Raw genomic sequence first — 18,685 nt, forward strand, 5'->3', positions numbered from 1 at the left:
AGTGGGAATTCTCACTGGTCATTGTCGGCTGAACTATCACCTAGGGAAGCTAGGGATATCTACGGACACTGCCTGCAGATTTTGTGAGGAGGAGGACGAAACCTCTATACGTCCTGGGACAGTGTCCGGCACTTGTGCAAAGTAGGTCGATACATCTGGGAGAACACTTAATACCAGATGCAAAGCTGAAACATCTGGAAGTGGGGAACATACTAAAGTTCCTAACGGTTACAGGCCTGCTTGAGATACTATGATCAATAGGTATACTATAACCAGTAAAAGGGGCACAATAGTTCTTCAAGGACGCGGTGCGACTTTCCCTTAACAGAATAATAATAATAAGCTCTAAAGTTTGTCTGTGCACAAAAGAAACCAGCTACGGAATGCCTCACATATCACTTTATGGTTAGGGAGCCATATACCCATTTTTTCGCGTTCATTAGTTTGCCCCTTCATCAAGGGTTGAGTCATTGGATGTGACCTGTGTTGACTATGTCACTATTGGAAGAAAAGTATAGGCCTTTTCATCGGGAGTTTCTCTTCCTCTCGCGGTTTATGTTGGAGCACTCTGGTGTTATGTTTGACAATGATAAATTCTCACCGTCCACGATTTCAACTTCAAATAAAGAGAAGATTGGCACTTCCATACCGAAACTCTGTTATTTGTACATTCATTGACTGTACCTTCCGCCCTGCTTCCACATATTTTTGGTATTGAGGTAGTCCTTTGACCTCTCAGTCAACTTAATATTGATTGGGATGGTTGACTGCAGCATTCACCGTTTTCGTGTAGGATGAGTCCGTTGGGTTAACTCAAATGTCAATTTAGAGAGTTTCTGTTGTCATTGGTTTGATATGTAATATTATTCCTTTAGGCGTACTTCATATTACGAAACGTATTCATTTATTTGCTACATTAAACACTTTAAGGCTCTTACGAATGAAGGAATCGACTGTCAACTCAATCACCATACCTCTGTACTGCAAGTAAATTTACTTTGCAGAAATATTGTCAAGTAGCATTGCATCTCGAGACACCAAAAGGACCATGTCCATTACAATTTAAATCTCATTGACTTAATCCAACTTATCCTTCGACATCCTTATTACATTCCTCAAATAGTTCGAATTTTACAATGCATTCCTTTAGTTGAAGTTTGTAATTAATGTACATTAAGTGACTTGGATTGGAAACAATTAAACCAACTCCAACTACGTACAATGATAGATTATCCCCCGAGCGCTTGCCGTCTCGTTTCGGCTTATAATCAACTACCAATTTTCCATTAACGGTATTGAGATATCCTGATATCCATTTTTCAATTAATTCCTCTTTTATTTATCCATTGATCATTTTATTTCATTGTCAAATGGAGTAGCGGTTATTGATGTCCTGCCATTCGTTCTACATTTGGTTGAATTACTCGTAAATCATCATTACCGTTTTACCTCTGATTCTGTGCAAGGAAAGCAAGGAAGCTATTATATTTTCCAATTGGACGTGGACGTGTATTACCAATACTCGATTCAATTTCAATAATTTGACCTAATTCGCTTTCCTAATGGCTTTTTTTCCTGTCTTCCAACTTTATTTTCATGTGTTGAAGTCACCAGCATGAAACATATGAAATTGCTTCCAACAGTGTTTTCACCATGAGGAATAGTAAAGCCAATATTGGTGGAAATGCATTCAGTTAATCACGTCAACTTTGATGAAAATGCATGTCCTGAAAAAAATATGTCGGGTAACTCTACAGTGTATGCATTTAGCACGATGAACTGAGTCTTAAATATGTGATGAATAATAGAAAGAATTCATCATTAGGATGCAGTGGTCATTTAGGCAGTAGTAGATGGTTGTAATAGAAATGAATGATGCAGGGGCATAAAATCAACTTCTGGGTCCTTTTTTGTTAATCTTGGTGCACATCTACTGAAATATATTGCACGCATTGGGCCTAACACTCGCACGCATAGGGCCAAATCCTTGCAAACCCAGATACTTTGGTGAAAAAAGTACAGCCAATGAGCTTCTAACAATCTCCAGAATATACCCTTTTAAATGTAGAGTCCCTGGTCAACTCCACAGGAATAAAACCCACGAGAGAAAGCTGAAATAAGATTTATCATTCAAGAGAAAACACTAGCGGATCTAGATGTAGCCTCTATTATTTTGGATTATAGTGATATGTAAACATAATGTGTATACTTTAAACCAGAGTTCCCTGAAAAGTACCCACCCTAGAGCACACTCAACGTTTTCAGTAGGGGATACAATCTAACATATAAGGCTGAGACTGAGAACTGAATGACCTAAACCCTTGTTCGCAGAAACCTTTTTGAGCGCTGGTTAGAAACCGGCCAACCTAACAATTTTAATACGATGTCTTAATGAAACCTGTTCGGTTTTCTATCCTAGTTACAGTTTCGAGTGCATTTTCGAGTAATATTTAGAGACTTGTACCCACTCTGAAATAACTGTTCAATGTTTTAATCCAGATTTCCTTATACGTGGAAGTACACAACCAAAACGAGCAAATCCTTCGAATGTCCAAGAGTAGCAAAAAAATAAAGCCTGGATAAATCCCTTTTACTTTGTTGTATTGCCAGCTTCAGGTTTCTTTGAGTTTCCTTGTTAGCTCGCTGCTTCACCTCATGGTTAATCATACCCATTGCTCCCTGAGCCGCTCATCTGGCCCTATGGATAAATCTGTAGAAGGCATGCTTTCCGACTCGGTGGAAAACTTGCACTTAGTGCCTACGGCGAAGAAAAAAAAGTGCGGAAACTCTCACCTTGGGAGAAACTTGAAATGCTACTACGACCCAAATCTACCCGCAGACGGCAGAGAAAGGCTCGGCAGAAGGGAACTTTGCCAATAAGGGGGGGGGCGGCTACAGGCTGAATTCTGCCTGTCAGAACCTTCTCCTTCATCCTTACCGGGAAGAGCGGAAGAACCGGAAGCTTGTGACGTGGACGCTACTGGTTTAACGCCAGTATGTAGAAATGGGTCCAAGCGTCCCGGAGAACGAGAACCTGGAGAGGCCCCAAACCAGCAGCAGAAGAAGCCACTGGGAAAGAAGATGATGCACGTAGCTGTACTACTAGATACGCTAATGTCCAGAGAAATCGGGCACAAGGAAGCAGAATTTTCGGTGGAAGGCGCAGATAAACTGATAACCCCGGTGAGATCCACATTAGGCACACCAAACTCTTCCGTCAGCGGTAATGTGCGCAAGAAGCGTAATACCAATACATCTGTGGAGGCCAACGCACCAGGGCTTACGAAATACGGACACGAACGCGGGAAGGAAGAGGACGTATGCACAAGCTGCAGCCTCAGTTTTGACTGCTGCGTGGGAGTTTGCTGCAAGGAAGGCACCATCTTCCGGGAATGCCTGTGAAAAAAATGCAGGAACCTGGAACGAAGCCAAGATTTAACAAACAAGGTTTTCGCAATGGGCTTCTGCATTTGGAGTGCACTGATGAGGCTGCTTTAAAGTGGCTCCAGCAGGTAATCCCTGCTTGAATTCTGGCGGTCGGCCCAAGTTCACTATTATGAACACTGAGATGCGTAGGACAAAACATGTCAGATGTTGGTCACCGGCCCCTCGAAGGAAGGCAGACGACATCATTCGCATGTTGGGTGAACAGAACCCGGGCATGGACTTTGGACACTGGAAGGTAAAGTTCATGAATGCCAGGAAGGACAAATCTACAAACGTGGAGGGTTTCAACTTGGTATTCGAACTGGACCAGAGGAAGTCATCCCTTTTTCCCAGATAAATTGAAATTCAATCATATCTGAAAAGTCTAAAGTATCATCTCCAAGTTGAGAACGAAGAACAATGATGGTCTTTGGCTCATACAATATTGAGCAAACTGCAGCATCTCTGGTGCGCGCTTCCACAGTGGAGCTGCGGAAGGTAGTATATACAGTGGCGGAACTTCCGTATGAGGTTTTGCACTGGTGAAGGGACTACAGCCTGGATCCTACCTGCTAGTAACTTCTCCTACACCTTCCAAGGAATAGGCGGAGGAAAGGGAAGCCAGAGACGTGAACAGAATTGACTTGATACTAGTTCGAGTTATCGAATCTAGGCAAACCGGACGCCGAAACCAGTCCAGGTGCTAAGTGGAAAACAAACGAATGCTCTGCGGGATGAGATGAGACCTTTCATGGATGAGGACATGGAGACTGCTGTTCGTCCAAGCGCCGCTTTTCTCAGAGAAATCGAGCTAGGATCGAGCCTCTGGCGGTACGGTGTTGGAAATCCCGTCATGCGGACCGCGGCATACGCTTTTAACAATTTTCCATTACATATTAGACAAAATTTATATCGAAAAACATACAAATTAGTCAAATTAACATACAGCATGCCAAAGCCTCCTCCTGTCCGCTGGCAGCGAAGCTGACAAAGCTGCAGGACTACCATGGGTTCGATTTAATAGAATCTGTGGCATTGGATCAGTAAAGGTGGCTAGGATCTTTTACGATGAAAGATCCATAAGACCGAGAGCCTGTGTCCTGATGTTAAAACGGTTAGAGACAGCCGTGCTGAGACAGTTCTGTTCCCAGGACATAGTTACGGTCATCGTGCAGTATCAGGTGAATGACGAGAGGAAAAGCATTATAGTTGCTTCCGCTTATTTACCCTAAGGGGTCTGGTAGCGCATGCAGAATCAAGTGGTCTCGAACTCTTAATAGGTTGCGATGCGAAACATATTTGTTGGGGTAGTAGCAAATATAATCCAAGAGGAGAGAAGTTATTTGATTTCATCACTTCAGCTAGCCTCATGACTGCAAACGTAGGGTGCGCCCATACATTCGTGGGATCGAGAAGAAGTGAAGTAATAAACTGTATTTCAAAAGTGTTAGAGTTGATTACAATCTGGCGGATGCTAGACGAAGTGTCACTGTCTGACTATTGCGAACGAAGACTTTGCAATAGAAAGGCGAGATACTAGGAAAACGGATAGTATAGCTCCCTAGGCCACTAAGAACCCTTTTGTCGCTTGAAAATAAATTGGAAACTCTGAACTGCAGGCTTTTAGGGTGCTATGAAGAGGCTTGTCCTATTTCCAGCAAGAAGAACGAGGATTGGTTAAAATTCCGGAACTCACAACGTGAATATAAGAGGCTGGTTAGGTGCTCGAAGCAAGCTGAATTCCACCAGCCACCAGGGACGAGCTACTGGAGATTTGCAGTCGACAGCAAAGTCTCGGGTTTGGACGGCATCCTGAATAAGGCCCTCAAACTTGCCGTTAAATGTAGACCGGATGTGTTCGTTGAGTTGTTCGGAGCGTGCAAGTCCGTGGGTATCTTTCCTGCGCAATGGAAGCGGCAGAAGCTGATGCTGCTATCTAAGACTAGCAAATCTCGAGAGGGACCGCCTTCCTATAGACCCATATGTCTTCTAGACAATGTGGGAAAAATGTTGGAGCGGATAATTTAGAATAGATTACTCCCAGACCAATCATTGATGCCATCAAAATGGTTAGTGGCTTGGCCGAAAATGCAATTCACGGAAGGGGTTGTACCAGCAAATGTTGCGTGGTGGTGACCCTGGATGTGAGGAATGCATTCAACTCGGCTAATTTGAACCTTAAACGAAAGTGTCTGGCGACGATTGGTGTTCTCACCTACTCGTTGCTATTGTCGATAGCTACTTGCAAGAACGGACGATCTGGTATAATACCAATGATGGATTCAAGGAGTATATTGTCTCCGCAGGTGTCCCACCGGGCTCTGTACTGGAGCTTCTGCTGTGGAAAATCATGTACAATGATTACTTAACCTTCCGGCTCCGGAGGAGACCACGGTGGTGGGTTATTCCGACGACTGGTTGTGATCACAAAGCATCTCGAAGATGCAATCAGCGTGGTTAAGGCTTGGTTAGGAAGTGCTGGTGTGGCACTCGCTAAGGAAATAACGGAAGCGGTCCTCATCACTAAGCGCTGTAAGAGAATTTACGCCTGCATTAGAATTGGGAATTGTATCATCACTTCCAAGCACGAAAAGGCATTCACCATGATTATGACTCTGACAAGGATGATGCTGAATGAAGGAAGACCGCGACATACTTGCGGATTGCTCATAACCAGCTCATAATCTTGCTATATGCAGCCCCAGTTTGGGAAAAAGCGCTGTTTTAGGCAATACACATAAACCCGCATTCAGTCTACAGAAGAACTGCCTTAAGTATATGTTCTGCCTTCAGTATTGTCTCAGATGCTGCTGCATTCTTTATTTCGGAAATAATGCGGATTGATATCCTGAATACCAAGATGATGAACATATATAACAGAGATGGCAACCGCGATGGGACCAGTGAGAAAAGGGTCGTTGGACTTACAGGTTGATCCCTTCCATAAGGGCTGGAGAGAAAGCCTACAGAGATCAATTATAATCTCACCCAGTTTTTCAACAGCTATGGAGGATACCGTCAATACCTGTGCTGGTGTAAATTGGACCTAATTGCCCAAACTGCAACGGGTTCCCAGAGGACCCATCGCACCTATTCCTCTTATGTTCTAGGTTCGTGGTTCGTGGTGAAGTGCTATCACCAGGAAATTTTGTACGGAGGATGGTAACTTGCTAGGAGAATTGGGATGCGAAGATTTCCACCTGCTTAAGAAAAGAAAGACTGTCAGTAAACTGATTTTAATAAGATTCTGTTTTATACGAAACATTACAAATTCTTGTTGTTTTTCGAAGTTGTTTTCCTGAAACTCAACTGCCACCCTGCATATATACAGCATGAACTTTGTATTGTTGTGTGGCCAGTTTGAAAATATTTAGTCTATTTTTGGAGCATCTTTACTCAGTTTGGCCTGAGAAATATCGCACGTCATCAAAAGGTGATTTATCTAGAAATTTTGAGAGTTTGGGAGTTCATTGCTATCTACGAGGCCTTTTCCTCGGCGCTTCAGTCCGATGCCAGTCCTTGGCCTTCCGAAGTCTTCGTCTGCATACTTTTCGGTCCAACGATCGCGCTCTACAATTTGCGATATCAAACCGCGTGTAACTTGCGTTATGCACTGAGGTCTCTCATCTGATCCTCCTCCCTCCAGGAGGGTTGTCGGTTTCCTTCCACCTTGACTTTGAGTAGGCGCCTGTGAATTTTTCTGCCATCCATACGTGCCACGCAGATTGCCCGCTGGAACTTTCGAATCATAATATGGATGGCGTCTTATAGTACAGCACTGTTGTAACTGATTGGCCATACGTCGATCCTTCCTGAGCCTGTGATTTTCCTTAAAATTCGGGGTCCAATAGCATTGATCTTTTTGCTCTCCGACCTAGTTCATGATCCACTTCTCGCTGCCGTAACACAGGACAATTTTGTATAGAAGAACTTTTCTTTTCCTGTGTACACGCATATTGATTTCGTTGTTATCTTTTGCGAGAGTTGTGGCTGAGTACACAATACTACTGACTCGAATTTGGTCGTCCCCACGTTTATTTTTCCGTTCCGACTATTTTTACGGGTGGTGCCAAGTATGTTTGTGGCCGTATGAATGATAACGTACTTCAGGTGATTGTCAAAATCAAAACACAGCACAATTAAATTCCATTACGAAATAACCTCTAAGGTGCCGAGCCCACTCTTGCTGCCGATCTGTGGTATGAAAATTCAAATATCATCTAAAAGTAATTTATCTTGAAAATTTGAGAAACTTGTTCTGAACGTTTATTACTATCTACCCCTTCTTCTTCTTATATGCTGCTAATGTTCGACATCAATCTTTGACTTTCCGAAGTCTTTGCCTCAACCATTTTCGGGTCAGCGGCGTGCCTTCTTCTTTTTCGTTGGTGTCTTTTATAAGAGTTCTGGGTAAGTACCAAAAATATCGACTTGTTCAAAGTTGTAATCATTTATTGTCGCATTGTGTCTGATTGGCGTCCTTTTTTCGTTTGTGTTATGATTTTGGTCGTCTCCTCGTTTATTTTTAGGCATACTGGCTTCGTTACTGCATCAAGCTTCACGAGGGTCCGCCTCGCGCACTCTTTCAATTGTGCCAGAATATTTATATCAACCTCATAGGACACTATCTGGGATCATTTATACAGTACCATACCATTTTTGTTCAAATTCCACTTAGGGCTTGGGTAAGAACGTAGTTAACTTCACCGTTTAATGCATTTTCCGACATCTGGGATAATGAGAGCCCAGCGTCCTTTAGATGAATTGTCTCACCTTTTTTCTCACTCTAATATAGCGTCACTTCATGTTAAATGATAGTTACAAAACTCATCGATTGCAAAGGTTGGGTCGTAGAGGCGCCAACCCTCGTTCGCCAAGGTGTCGATGGGGACCATGCCTGCTGTCACACATGCTGCCTCGTCTGATATTATACGGTAAACGCACAACGTTCGCAATGCATACAATCGTTAAGGGGCTGCGATTTTGTCTTATTTGCTTCTAACTTCTATGCCGATGTCCAGATTGAGGCTACATAAAGCAGTATGGAGCTGACAACTCTCGAAATAATTAGCCAACGGCCATGCCTAGGACCACCTGTATTCGGTAGCATTTTCGCCAAAAATGTAGTAACTCCGAAAGCCTTTGTTGCTAAATTCTCTCACCTCGTTTGTGAGGACCTCGATCTCCTTAATATTTTGGGCCCTGATAGTCACTCCGATGGAAGGAAGGTGAGGACTGTGAACGCCCACCAGCTACATCGTTCTACGTAGAATTTCTTTTCTCCATATATGCAAAGGAGGGGTGCTTCATTTTTCTCACCGAATATAGTTATGAGGGGTATCAAATAAAAGTGCTCAGTTCTGACATTTAATGCAAAAGGGAATGATGGGATTTCAGTTAGGCCATTGCAAGAATTTGCATTTCTTTTGTTTTATGTTGTTCATTTGCCTTGGACAAATTTGTTGAAATCATTTTAAACTTCTCAAAAGGACTTATGGTATAACTTAAATTTGAAGATTGACTATCCCCCTCCTTCCTAACTCCTAATAGAACTCATAAGTCAGTAAAAGAACGTCTTGAATTTCAGTTGTCCAGCAGGGAGAGGACTCCAAAGGTCAAGCCTCATTAATGCCTGAAGCGGGAGCACATCGTCGAGCATGTTTTCTGTCCGACAGAAACGTATAGGTCACGAGTCTTTTCAACTTCAAGTAGGTATATTTCGTTGTCCAAGTTTTAGTTGCATAATTGCAATATTCTCCCTTTCTATTCTTCTTTTTAGTAGATTCACACGTGGAAAACTTCATAAATGACCTTTAGGGATAAGCAAGTGCCTACCTAAAAGGGCCCCCCTTTCCGCAATGTTTCGGAGCCTGGCTAGCATAGCGGCGTACAAGCGGATGCTGACGGGGCACTTCAGTAAAGTTGTCCTCAAGTGTTGGCAGAGTTACACGTCTAATTTCGCCACTTTTTTGAGTTTTTAGGATATACCTGCCCACTTGGTTGACTCTGGCCAACCCATCAATGGTGAGCCTCGCGATAGTTGTTTCTTCGTTTAAGACATCGCAGTTTGCACCGTTGTCCAGCTTGTGTTGTTTTAGTTCCTTCTTGAGGTATTCGGTCAGAAGCATCTGGACCTTTGGATCTGTTCTGATCTGCAAATTCTATTTATTCTGTTTCAGTGATAATTTCCACTGGTTATTTTATTGATAACGTCCATATATCCTTGAGAATCCATTGGATCTCATAAAAAATCCGTGAATATGACTGGCCGGGTGTTACTATAGATTCATTACCTAGAAAATTCACTCTTGTTTTTTCCATCTTCACGTAACTATAAAAAAAATCTCAATCAATCTCTTCTCGAATCCTTTGACTCTATCACTTCTAAATGAAACACCAAACATTTTATCAAGTTATTTTCCGGTATATTTTTCTCATTTTCTTTCCGCTTTCGTTTTTGCAAAAAAGAAATCAAAAACATCTTTGGTTCATTAACAACAAAAATCATAATGTTTATAATATAATAATTATAATAATGAAAAATAATTGTAATTCGTATATATAATTACTTTTTCTCAATGGATATTATACACATTCTTTCGCTTAGAAATTTATTGTTTTTTTTTCTGTCTTTATTCATATTTTTTTCTTCAAGTTAGTTTTCATCTTCGTAAAAAAGGAAACAATACTTAAACTAAATACATTATGTATATTTACGTTACGATAACTTTCATTATTATCTTTAACTAGATTTATTATTTATTTACGATACATTTTGTAACTAAAAATTACGCTTAGATCACACTTTCACACGAATGATGATTTCACGTATTTGATATGAAATTTTTTTTTTTAAATAATTCCAGAACTATAAACTATAATCAAATTTTGATATAAAAGAAATCAAACATTGATATTTGCCTAAGATTTTCTCTCTTTGATGTCATGTCTTTTCTGGTTGTCTTGAATGACATCAAATTGTATCGACGAAATGGTAAGTTCGTTAATTTACAATCTTTATTCCGAGGGGATGATGACATCGTATCTAACAAATATTTTATCTTTTTTTTTTATTCTTTTCGAATTTGAAATTTGTCATATTTGTGGTTCAGTTTGACTATTTATTTACATACACGCAGAGCGTTTCGTACAAGCCATTCAGATTGTGTATTGATTTTTAAGCACTGAATAATCCGCTTTTTCAAAAAGATATTTTATTAGGTCTGAGCCAGTTTCTGTTGTACGTTGCTTCACTTTGTGACTGATGAGCTGCTCACAAAACGTTCTTTTAAGATTTAAATGAGGGGATTATGAATGAATCTCATAAGATGGCACCAAGTGACCAAATCCCCAGTTTCTGGATGTGTAAAAAAGTTAGGTCTGATTCGACAGTTTGCCGTTTTTATTGGATTATTTCAGTTGGATTATTATTCTGTTTCTCGAAAGATTTTTCCAAAACTTTTATCATTTTCCATTCATTAGATACAAATTATTTTACTGTACATTTATTATTTTTTTTCCCGGTAAAATACATACACATTGTTTTACGTAAGTACGTTTACTAAAGATACCATTGTTATTTATTTATTTTATTGTTTCATTTCAAAACTGTAGCAACACATCAGATCTAGCCTGGTACATATAATTGGTATTTGCGTTCTTTCAAACATTTGTTCGTCCTTTTTCACATTTTTCTTTCGTTCCTTCATAATTTTTCTCTCCCTTAAGTACAAAGTTTCGTTTTTAGGTATAACACAGTTTTTATTATTATCTTTATTTAATTAAATTCTAAGTTTAACCTATTTATAGTAATAAATACCTAACTCCTTACATACACTATCACAAAATCGTTTCTTTCCTCAGTTTTTTTTTTCTTCTTTTTTTTTTAATTTTATAGTTTTAGATTTAATCACTTTATAATACATAGTAAAAAACGAAATGCATTTCTTGTAATCTCGTTTCATGTTTGAAAGAAGCGCGAAATTTTTTGGAGGAGAATCACGACGATCTGGTGGAATTAGGCAATGTAAACGGAAGAAATCTGTACGCTTTGTGAGTTTTTTTTATTTACATGTGCTTTGCATATCTGGTTTTATATCCCATAATTTCCTGTAAAGATAGAGAAATTTACCGTAAGAATACGATCAGTGAAAAACAAGGAAACAATGAGGGTAAAAACAAAATAGAGAAAAAAGTTGAAACTAAGAGCAAGGATTTTTTACTCAGCCTAGAAAGTACTGAATCGTACGAATTTGCCGCCTGGTAACTTTAATGGCAATACTACGGTGGTGAGTGAGCTACCCGAAGACTTGCGAAATGATCTGGATTGTCAACGGATCAACATCAAGAGTGACACTTCGCGCTTCGATAATATCTGCCGCCAGGCCTGACGAGATGGGGTGGAGGGGGGGGGGGGATTCCCCCAGCCCCAGAATAGAAATTACTACATAAAAATGGAATAATAGAAGGCTCACCCAATTTGCACCTCAGACCCATATAATTTTCACCTCGGGTCCCGTTTTCTACATAATTTTTTCTCTCTACGGTCTCTGACGCAATATACTATCTCGCGCACCCAGATATCAGGACGACGAACCTGTTAGTCACTGAAAAATACTTCTGGTCGTCCATGAACAAGAACGTAAACTCTTTCGCCAGGGGGTGCATCGCATGTCAGAAGTGCGAAGTAAGTACGTACGAAAGGAAGTAGGCGTATTCCCTAGATCAACCAAACGCTTCCACACTTACCATCTCGACATCATTGGCCCTTTATGAGAATTGCAGGATACAAGTATTGCCCCACAATCATTACAGGTTTAAGCAGTGGCCTGAAACAATACCTCAGACTAACATTACGGCGCAATTTTGTGCCGAGGCCCTCTGTCGAGAATGGATACCGCGCTTTGGTGTACCAATCGTAATTATCACGGACCATGGAATGCAATATCTATGGTAGAAAAAGAGCGAAGGCGTAGGTCATAACGCCAGGCAGCTTTTAGGGATATTGAATTGGTGGACCTTGGCGCAAAATCGGGATGCCTGGAGTTCCTTATTAAGGCAGGCCTAGACCGGATACCGGTTGTTGCGCCGGACGATGATGATGGAATGCAGTTTGAGTCTACTCTTTTCTCGGAGTTAAAAAAGCTCCTTGACTTCAAACGACACAATCCAATGGTACACTGGAACGGTGGCACCGGACGCTGAAGGCCACCTTAAGGGCTCGTGACGATCCGTCGTGGTCGCGGTCCTTGCTTTTCGTCCTGCTTGGCTTCCGTACAGCGCACCGAGAGGAGTTCACGGTCGGCGGCGATGGTGTACGGGTAGAATCTGCGCCTCCCCGCAGACCCTGTGATGGACATCAGAACAGGGTTAAGTGACTCTGGCATGATGCGTCTCACATAGGGGGGTATTTCACCCAAAAAAGCGGTCAAAAATCCAATCTAAGAAAATATCGTATTCACAGGAAATTTTCAATTATTTTCATAGATAAGTGCGTAAACTTTAGTCAACAAATAATGATCATTTAAAAGCTTTAGTTGTTCATTTTTAACCCAAACCACTCAACCCATCATCATCAACGGCGCAACAACCGGTATCCGGTCTAGGTCTGCAATAATAAAAAACTCCAGACATGCCGGTTTTGCGCCGAGGAGGTTCTAAACGCAGCGGAAAGATTCACTGAAAAAAAAATCCTTAATATTGCCGCCAGGACAATGCCAGGTATGTTTACCCACGGTATGTGTTAGGGAAGGAGAATCCCCCGAGCAATGGAAGCTACAAAAGCTCATACTTATTCCGAAGGAAGGTAAACAATTGGGTAACCCTTCTTCATGCAGACCGATATTTTATATCAATACCATTGGCAAACTATTTGAGAGAGTAATATCCAAAAGACTGCTCGCTGTTGTGGAAAAGGAAGGAGGCTTTTCAGACAAACAATTCGAATTTCGTTAGGCGAAATCAACTGTCGACGCATTCAACATGGTGTCTGGTTTGTCTCAGGCTGCAATACAAGAAAACAAATGCTGCGCAGTAATAACCCTCGACGTAAAAGATGCGTTCATCATCCATCATCAATGGTGCAACAACCGCTATGCGGTCTAGTCTTGCTTTAAGGAGGAACTTCAGACATTCCACCAATTCGCCCTAAAAGCTGTTTGGCGTAGGTCAACGCCATCGTTCCATCTCAGGCAGGATCTGCCTCGTCTTCTTTTTGTACCATAGATATTGCCTTTATAGACATTCTAGGCTGGATGATCCTCATCCATACGGATTAAGTGACCTGGCCACCGTAACCTATTGAGTCGGATTTTATCCACAACCTGGCGGTCATGCTATGGTTCATTGATTTCGTCTTAATGTAGGCTATGGAATCGTCCATCCTCATGTAGAGGCCAAAAATTCTTTGGAGGATTCTTCTCTCGAACACGGCCAAGAATTCGCAATGTTCCTTGTTAAGAACCCAAGTCTCCGAGAAACACATGAGGACTGGCAAGATCATTGTCTTGTATGGCAACAGCTTTGACCCTATGGTGAGACGTTTGAAGCGGGACAGCTTTTGTAAGCTGAAATAGGCTCTGTTGGCTGACAACAATCGTGCGAGGATTTCAACATCGTAGCTATTATCGGTTGTGATTTTCGACCCTAGATAGGACAAATTATCAACGGGCTTAAAGTTGTAGTCTCCTATCTTTATTGTTCCGGTTTGACCAGTGCGGTTTGATGTTGTTGGTTGGTTGGTTTTTAGTGCTCACGTTGCCACCATATACTTTGTTTTGCCTTCATTGATGTGCAGGCCAAGATCTCGCAGTGAGTGCCGCGTGCTCGATCTGAATGAAGGCAGTTTGTACGTCTCGGGTCATTCTTCCCATGATGTCGATATCGTCAGCATAGGCCAGTAGTTGGGTGGACTTAAAGAGGATCGTACCTCTTGCATTTACCTCAGCATCACGGACCACTTTCTCGAGGGTCAAGTTAAAGAGGACGCATGATAGGGCATCCCCTTATCGTAGACCGTTGTTGATATCGAATGGTCTTGAGAGTGTAGTATACAAACAAATATTTTTTTATTATAACGGAAAGGACCTTAAAAATATTTAAATATCTTAACTACTCATTTGAATGAAAGATTTTTTGTTCTTCATTGTAAATCGCGGTGTATAAGTTGTGCATTCGGGCATTTCCCGGCTGTGTTTTTTTCAGCTTTTAGCCCATTTAGTGTAGTTTCAACTTTGTTGAAAAGTGAGTACCAAAAAGTGTCCATGGTATTTGTCAACTGTTAACTTTACCAATTAAGTTTTATTTTGCGGTCATAGCATTGAATTTGATATTCTGTCATTAACAGATACTTCCGGGGTAAGCAATATTTTTTATGACAAAAGACTCGGATGAGGAGGATTCGTCCAAAAAATTAGACGGAGTGTAAAAAAATTATGAAGAAAGCCACGTTCGATTTGCAAAAAAACATGAATTTTTGCATAAGTTTTCTTGCGTAAAATCTGAAATTAAGATGGCAAGCTGCAAGAAGAACTGAGCAAGTGTTCTTAAGAAAGAATCGAGAATGGCTGCAGGGTACATTGGAAATTCCCCTTAAGCGTATATATAATGTTGGACGCCCGGAAAAAGATTTCGAAAATTCGACAGAACGCAGTGAGCGCGGAAAACACTTGAAACACTGCAGTTAAGACAAAGTCACGATGCTTCTGAACTTTTGTATGCTGGTCAGATGAGACTTCGGGAAAGTGACAATTCAGGTGGAGTCACCGTTGTGAAAAATGTTTTACGTCACCTAGTAGAGGCGATAAACACAAACAGGCATTATTAAGGCAAACCATTCCTGCGGTATCAAGATAACTACCACCGAACAATGCCTTGCCTATTTTTGTTGAAGCTTCTTTAATAAGAAAGCAATAGGAAATTATATGAACTAGTGACAAACAATTGTATCCTTGTTACAGCATTATACAAAACGCTAAAAAAGAATGTTACACGGATAAAGAAGCAACTTTCGCCGAGATAGAACTGCAAGCTCTTCTGGATAAAAAAATTGAAATATTACTGTTGTACTTAGATGAATTATTAGCTACTTTACCCCAGATGAGTTGGCTTTTCTTGAACTTGTATCAAAGTGGAGATGCGATGGATCACAGCAGGTACAATATAAACAAAAATTAGAAAGCAGCAGTGAATCCGAGGAAAACATTTTTCAATCTACGCTGGTGCCTCTGCGACTTACGTGCACTACCAATAAACAAGTAATTTGCAGAATCCGACCCCGTTTTCACCACGTTATTGTAAACCAGTGAGGATCAGATTTGTGCATGAAACAAAAGACGTGACGAACGAAGAAATAAATAATTGCAAAAATGAAATAAGCCAACTAGAGCCGATAAAAGTGGGTGGAAAAAATGGACATGTATTTACGAAGCACCAATTGCTGATGACAATGGGAAATGGTAAAGTATGCAATGCTGCATCAGACAATACATCTACCCAGAAGTGCTACATTTGCAACACTTCGCAAAAAATTTTCAATGATTTGGCGTTATCTGATACAAACCTAACTGAAGAAAATTTACAGTTTGGTTTATCAATTTTGCATGCCAGGATAAGATTTTTTGAGACAGTCCTCCATCTTTCGTACAAAATTCCGGTAAAAAAGTGGAATGAAAAACTAAGAGCCGAAAAGGGCCTAATAAATGATAAAAAAAGAAATACAAGAAAAATTCAAAATTGAGCAATTGAGCAAAGCCTAGCGATAGAACGAGTAACAATGATAAAACTAGCAGAAAATTTTTCAACAATACCGAGATGTCAGCCAACATTACTGGAGTGGACCAAAACTCGATTGTAAGATTCGCGACGGTATTGGAAATAATATCTAGTGGCCACAAAATAGATGTTGATAAGTTTAAGGCATACTGTGATGAAACAGCAAAATTGTATGTATCCTTGGCATCCAATGACGCAACCGATTTAATGCACGTGTTCACAGGCCCTCATTAGGGTGGACGCTCCTCGGAGGCCGCTGCAACCATCATACGAGGGCCCCTTTAGAGTTCCGGAGCGAGATGAGCACTCGTTCAAGCTCAACTTTCGAGGCGAGAACAAACGGGTTTCCTTGTCGAGGCTGGAAGTGTTCGATGAGCAGGCGGTCGCTTCAAAAAAGCGCCTGCGAAGCTTCAGATTCGCTCGGTGAGCCCATTGGCGAGATCATGTGGTCGGTTTGCTCCCCTGAACCCGCGCGGTTTCAGCGGTGGGCGGAGTGATGTGGTGGCACAACGGAGGTGCGAACCCTGAACGCCATCGACAATTCGCCTCTGCCGCCACATTGAACGCTGATGGCCTGACAAGAGGCTGGAGGAAAATGTCAAGAATGAAGCTCTTGACTAGCTTGCAGGTGCGGCAACAACATAGTCGTTGCCAAAAAGTATAATCTGAATAATTGTAACGAAATATCGTTAAGTAATGTAAATGTGAATACATAATTTTGATACGTAACCAAATTACTTGGGATAAAGTGATTTTACAATTTGGTGATATATTCGGAGTCCCAATATTTTCGAGGAGGTGGGAGCAAACCTTCACCCAGATAAACAGAGGCCCATATTCGTCTCAATTTATTGGGGAAAAACATTCCCTAAATAGGAACTAAAGCTTCACCTCTGCGTTGGGAGCAGCGTGACCGAAAGTGGCAACAGGTGGAAAACGCCCCTTTATATATTCGTTGCCTCTGCCCTGGACGAAACCGTTAGTGCGTATCTTTGAATTCTTGGCAGCTAAAAAAGGGTCCGTGGACCAAAAAACGTGAGAATAAATTGCTCTTCATTTGGTCTGGTCCAACATCAAGTAGATGCGGACTTAGCATCCCTCATTATCCCAAGCAACAATTCCCCTATCGTGCCTATAATTGTTAGCTATTTTCTGCCTTTGATTTCCATAAAATCGGTGCCAAAACCCGCGAATTCGAGAGATCAAACCGTTAGGTCAACATGGATGCATTTGAAAGAAACAGAGAGATCCGCGATCTGTCATCTCGAACGCAGGTAGTTACAACAAGGCATAATATCCTGAGGAGTTTATTTACCGTCAACTGTTGAGAATGACACTTGAAGGGGTACTACGGTTTGGTAGTGGACATCAGCGGGCGACATATTATTGACGGAGCGACGACCCTCAGACACGAAGAAGGAACGGCTCATTAATTTTTACTACCGCATTGACAAAGATGTACCACAACGGTACCATCAATGCCCTTATCGGGAAGTAATTCGAAGATAAATAAATGTAATTTAATTAATTGTGAATAAACGGTTGTATGGAAGTTACAGAACGAGTCTTATTAGTGTTTTACGCAATCTAGTGATACGGATCCACAATAATAGCGTGTACTATTCGGATGAGTGTTTGAACGCGGGATCCAGCCATTTCAAGGGTTCAATTCAAGTCTACAAGAAAAAGTAGACTTTCTATTTATATTTGTGGAAATTTCACACGAGTCAAGTCTCAAATATTATGATATTTGAGGAACCGAAGGACCAAATGACCAAGTGAAAGCGTCACCTTTCTAGTGAGGTTGACAGCTTTGCCCTGCATTTGACAGAAGTCAATTCGGATGCTTATTTTCAGTATTTATATATATGGTAGCTAGTTAGTTTTTACAGTGCAGTCGAGAATATAATTAAATGATTTATAGTTAATTGTGAATCAAACTTACACAAAACTTATAGAGCAGGTTCGCTATGCAATCTAGTGATAACGATTCACAGGAACAGTGGAATTTGTACGAGTATGGAGAATTACGCATTTTGATTACGGAAGTCTCGGGATTTCGTTTAAGAGGTTTAAGGGGGGCGTGTCAAGATTTTTTATAAGGCGATAATCAGTTCGAGGTTTTTCCGGTTCAGTTGAAGGCTTTACCCTCGTGATAGACAATAATCAACTCGAATATTCGTCTGGAGCGTTTATTTAGTTTCAGAATTAGAACAAAACGCGTCGGTTATAAATACACCTCGAATATAATCAATTGTTCTATAAGTAATTGTGAATAAAAGTTGTATAAAATTTACAGAGCGGTCCGAGTAGGGAACTCTTGGCAACCACGCAGCAGAATTAAAATATTTACGTGAGAAGAATCAAAAATGTCGAAGTATATAGTGATCAGCAGCTAAAGATTCCATGGGAGGGATGCAGGCTATCCATTGTGGGAACTTCAAAAAAGATAGTTTTAGAGGAAATTAAAGTAAGAAGTTAATTTAAT

General features: G+C 41.0%; 1 protein-coding gene across 1 annotated transcript in view; it reads right to left on the minus strand.

Annotated features, from left to right (window-relative positions):
• Positions 1–9,836: 9,836 nt before the first annotated feature.
• Positions 9,837–18,685, minus strand: part of LOC119657186 — a 43,261-nt gene continuing 34,412 nt past the window's right edge. The window contains exon 2 of the mRNA XM_038063980.1: positions 9,837–11,535. Within this exon, the coding sequence (XP_037919908.1) occupies position 11,535 (1 nt within the window). The 3' untranslated portion in view covers positions 9,837–11,534. The remainder of the gene's footprint in view (positions 11,536–18,685) is intronic.

This window comes from Hermetia illucens, chromosome 1, assembly GCF_905115235.1.
Source record: "Hermetia illucens chromosome 1, iHerIll2.2.curated.20191125, whole genome shotgun sequence".
NCBI classification, from domain to species: Eukaryota; Metazoa; Arthropoda; class Insecta; order Diptera; family Stratiomyidae; genus Hermetia; species Hermetia illucens.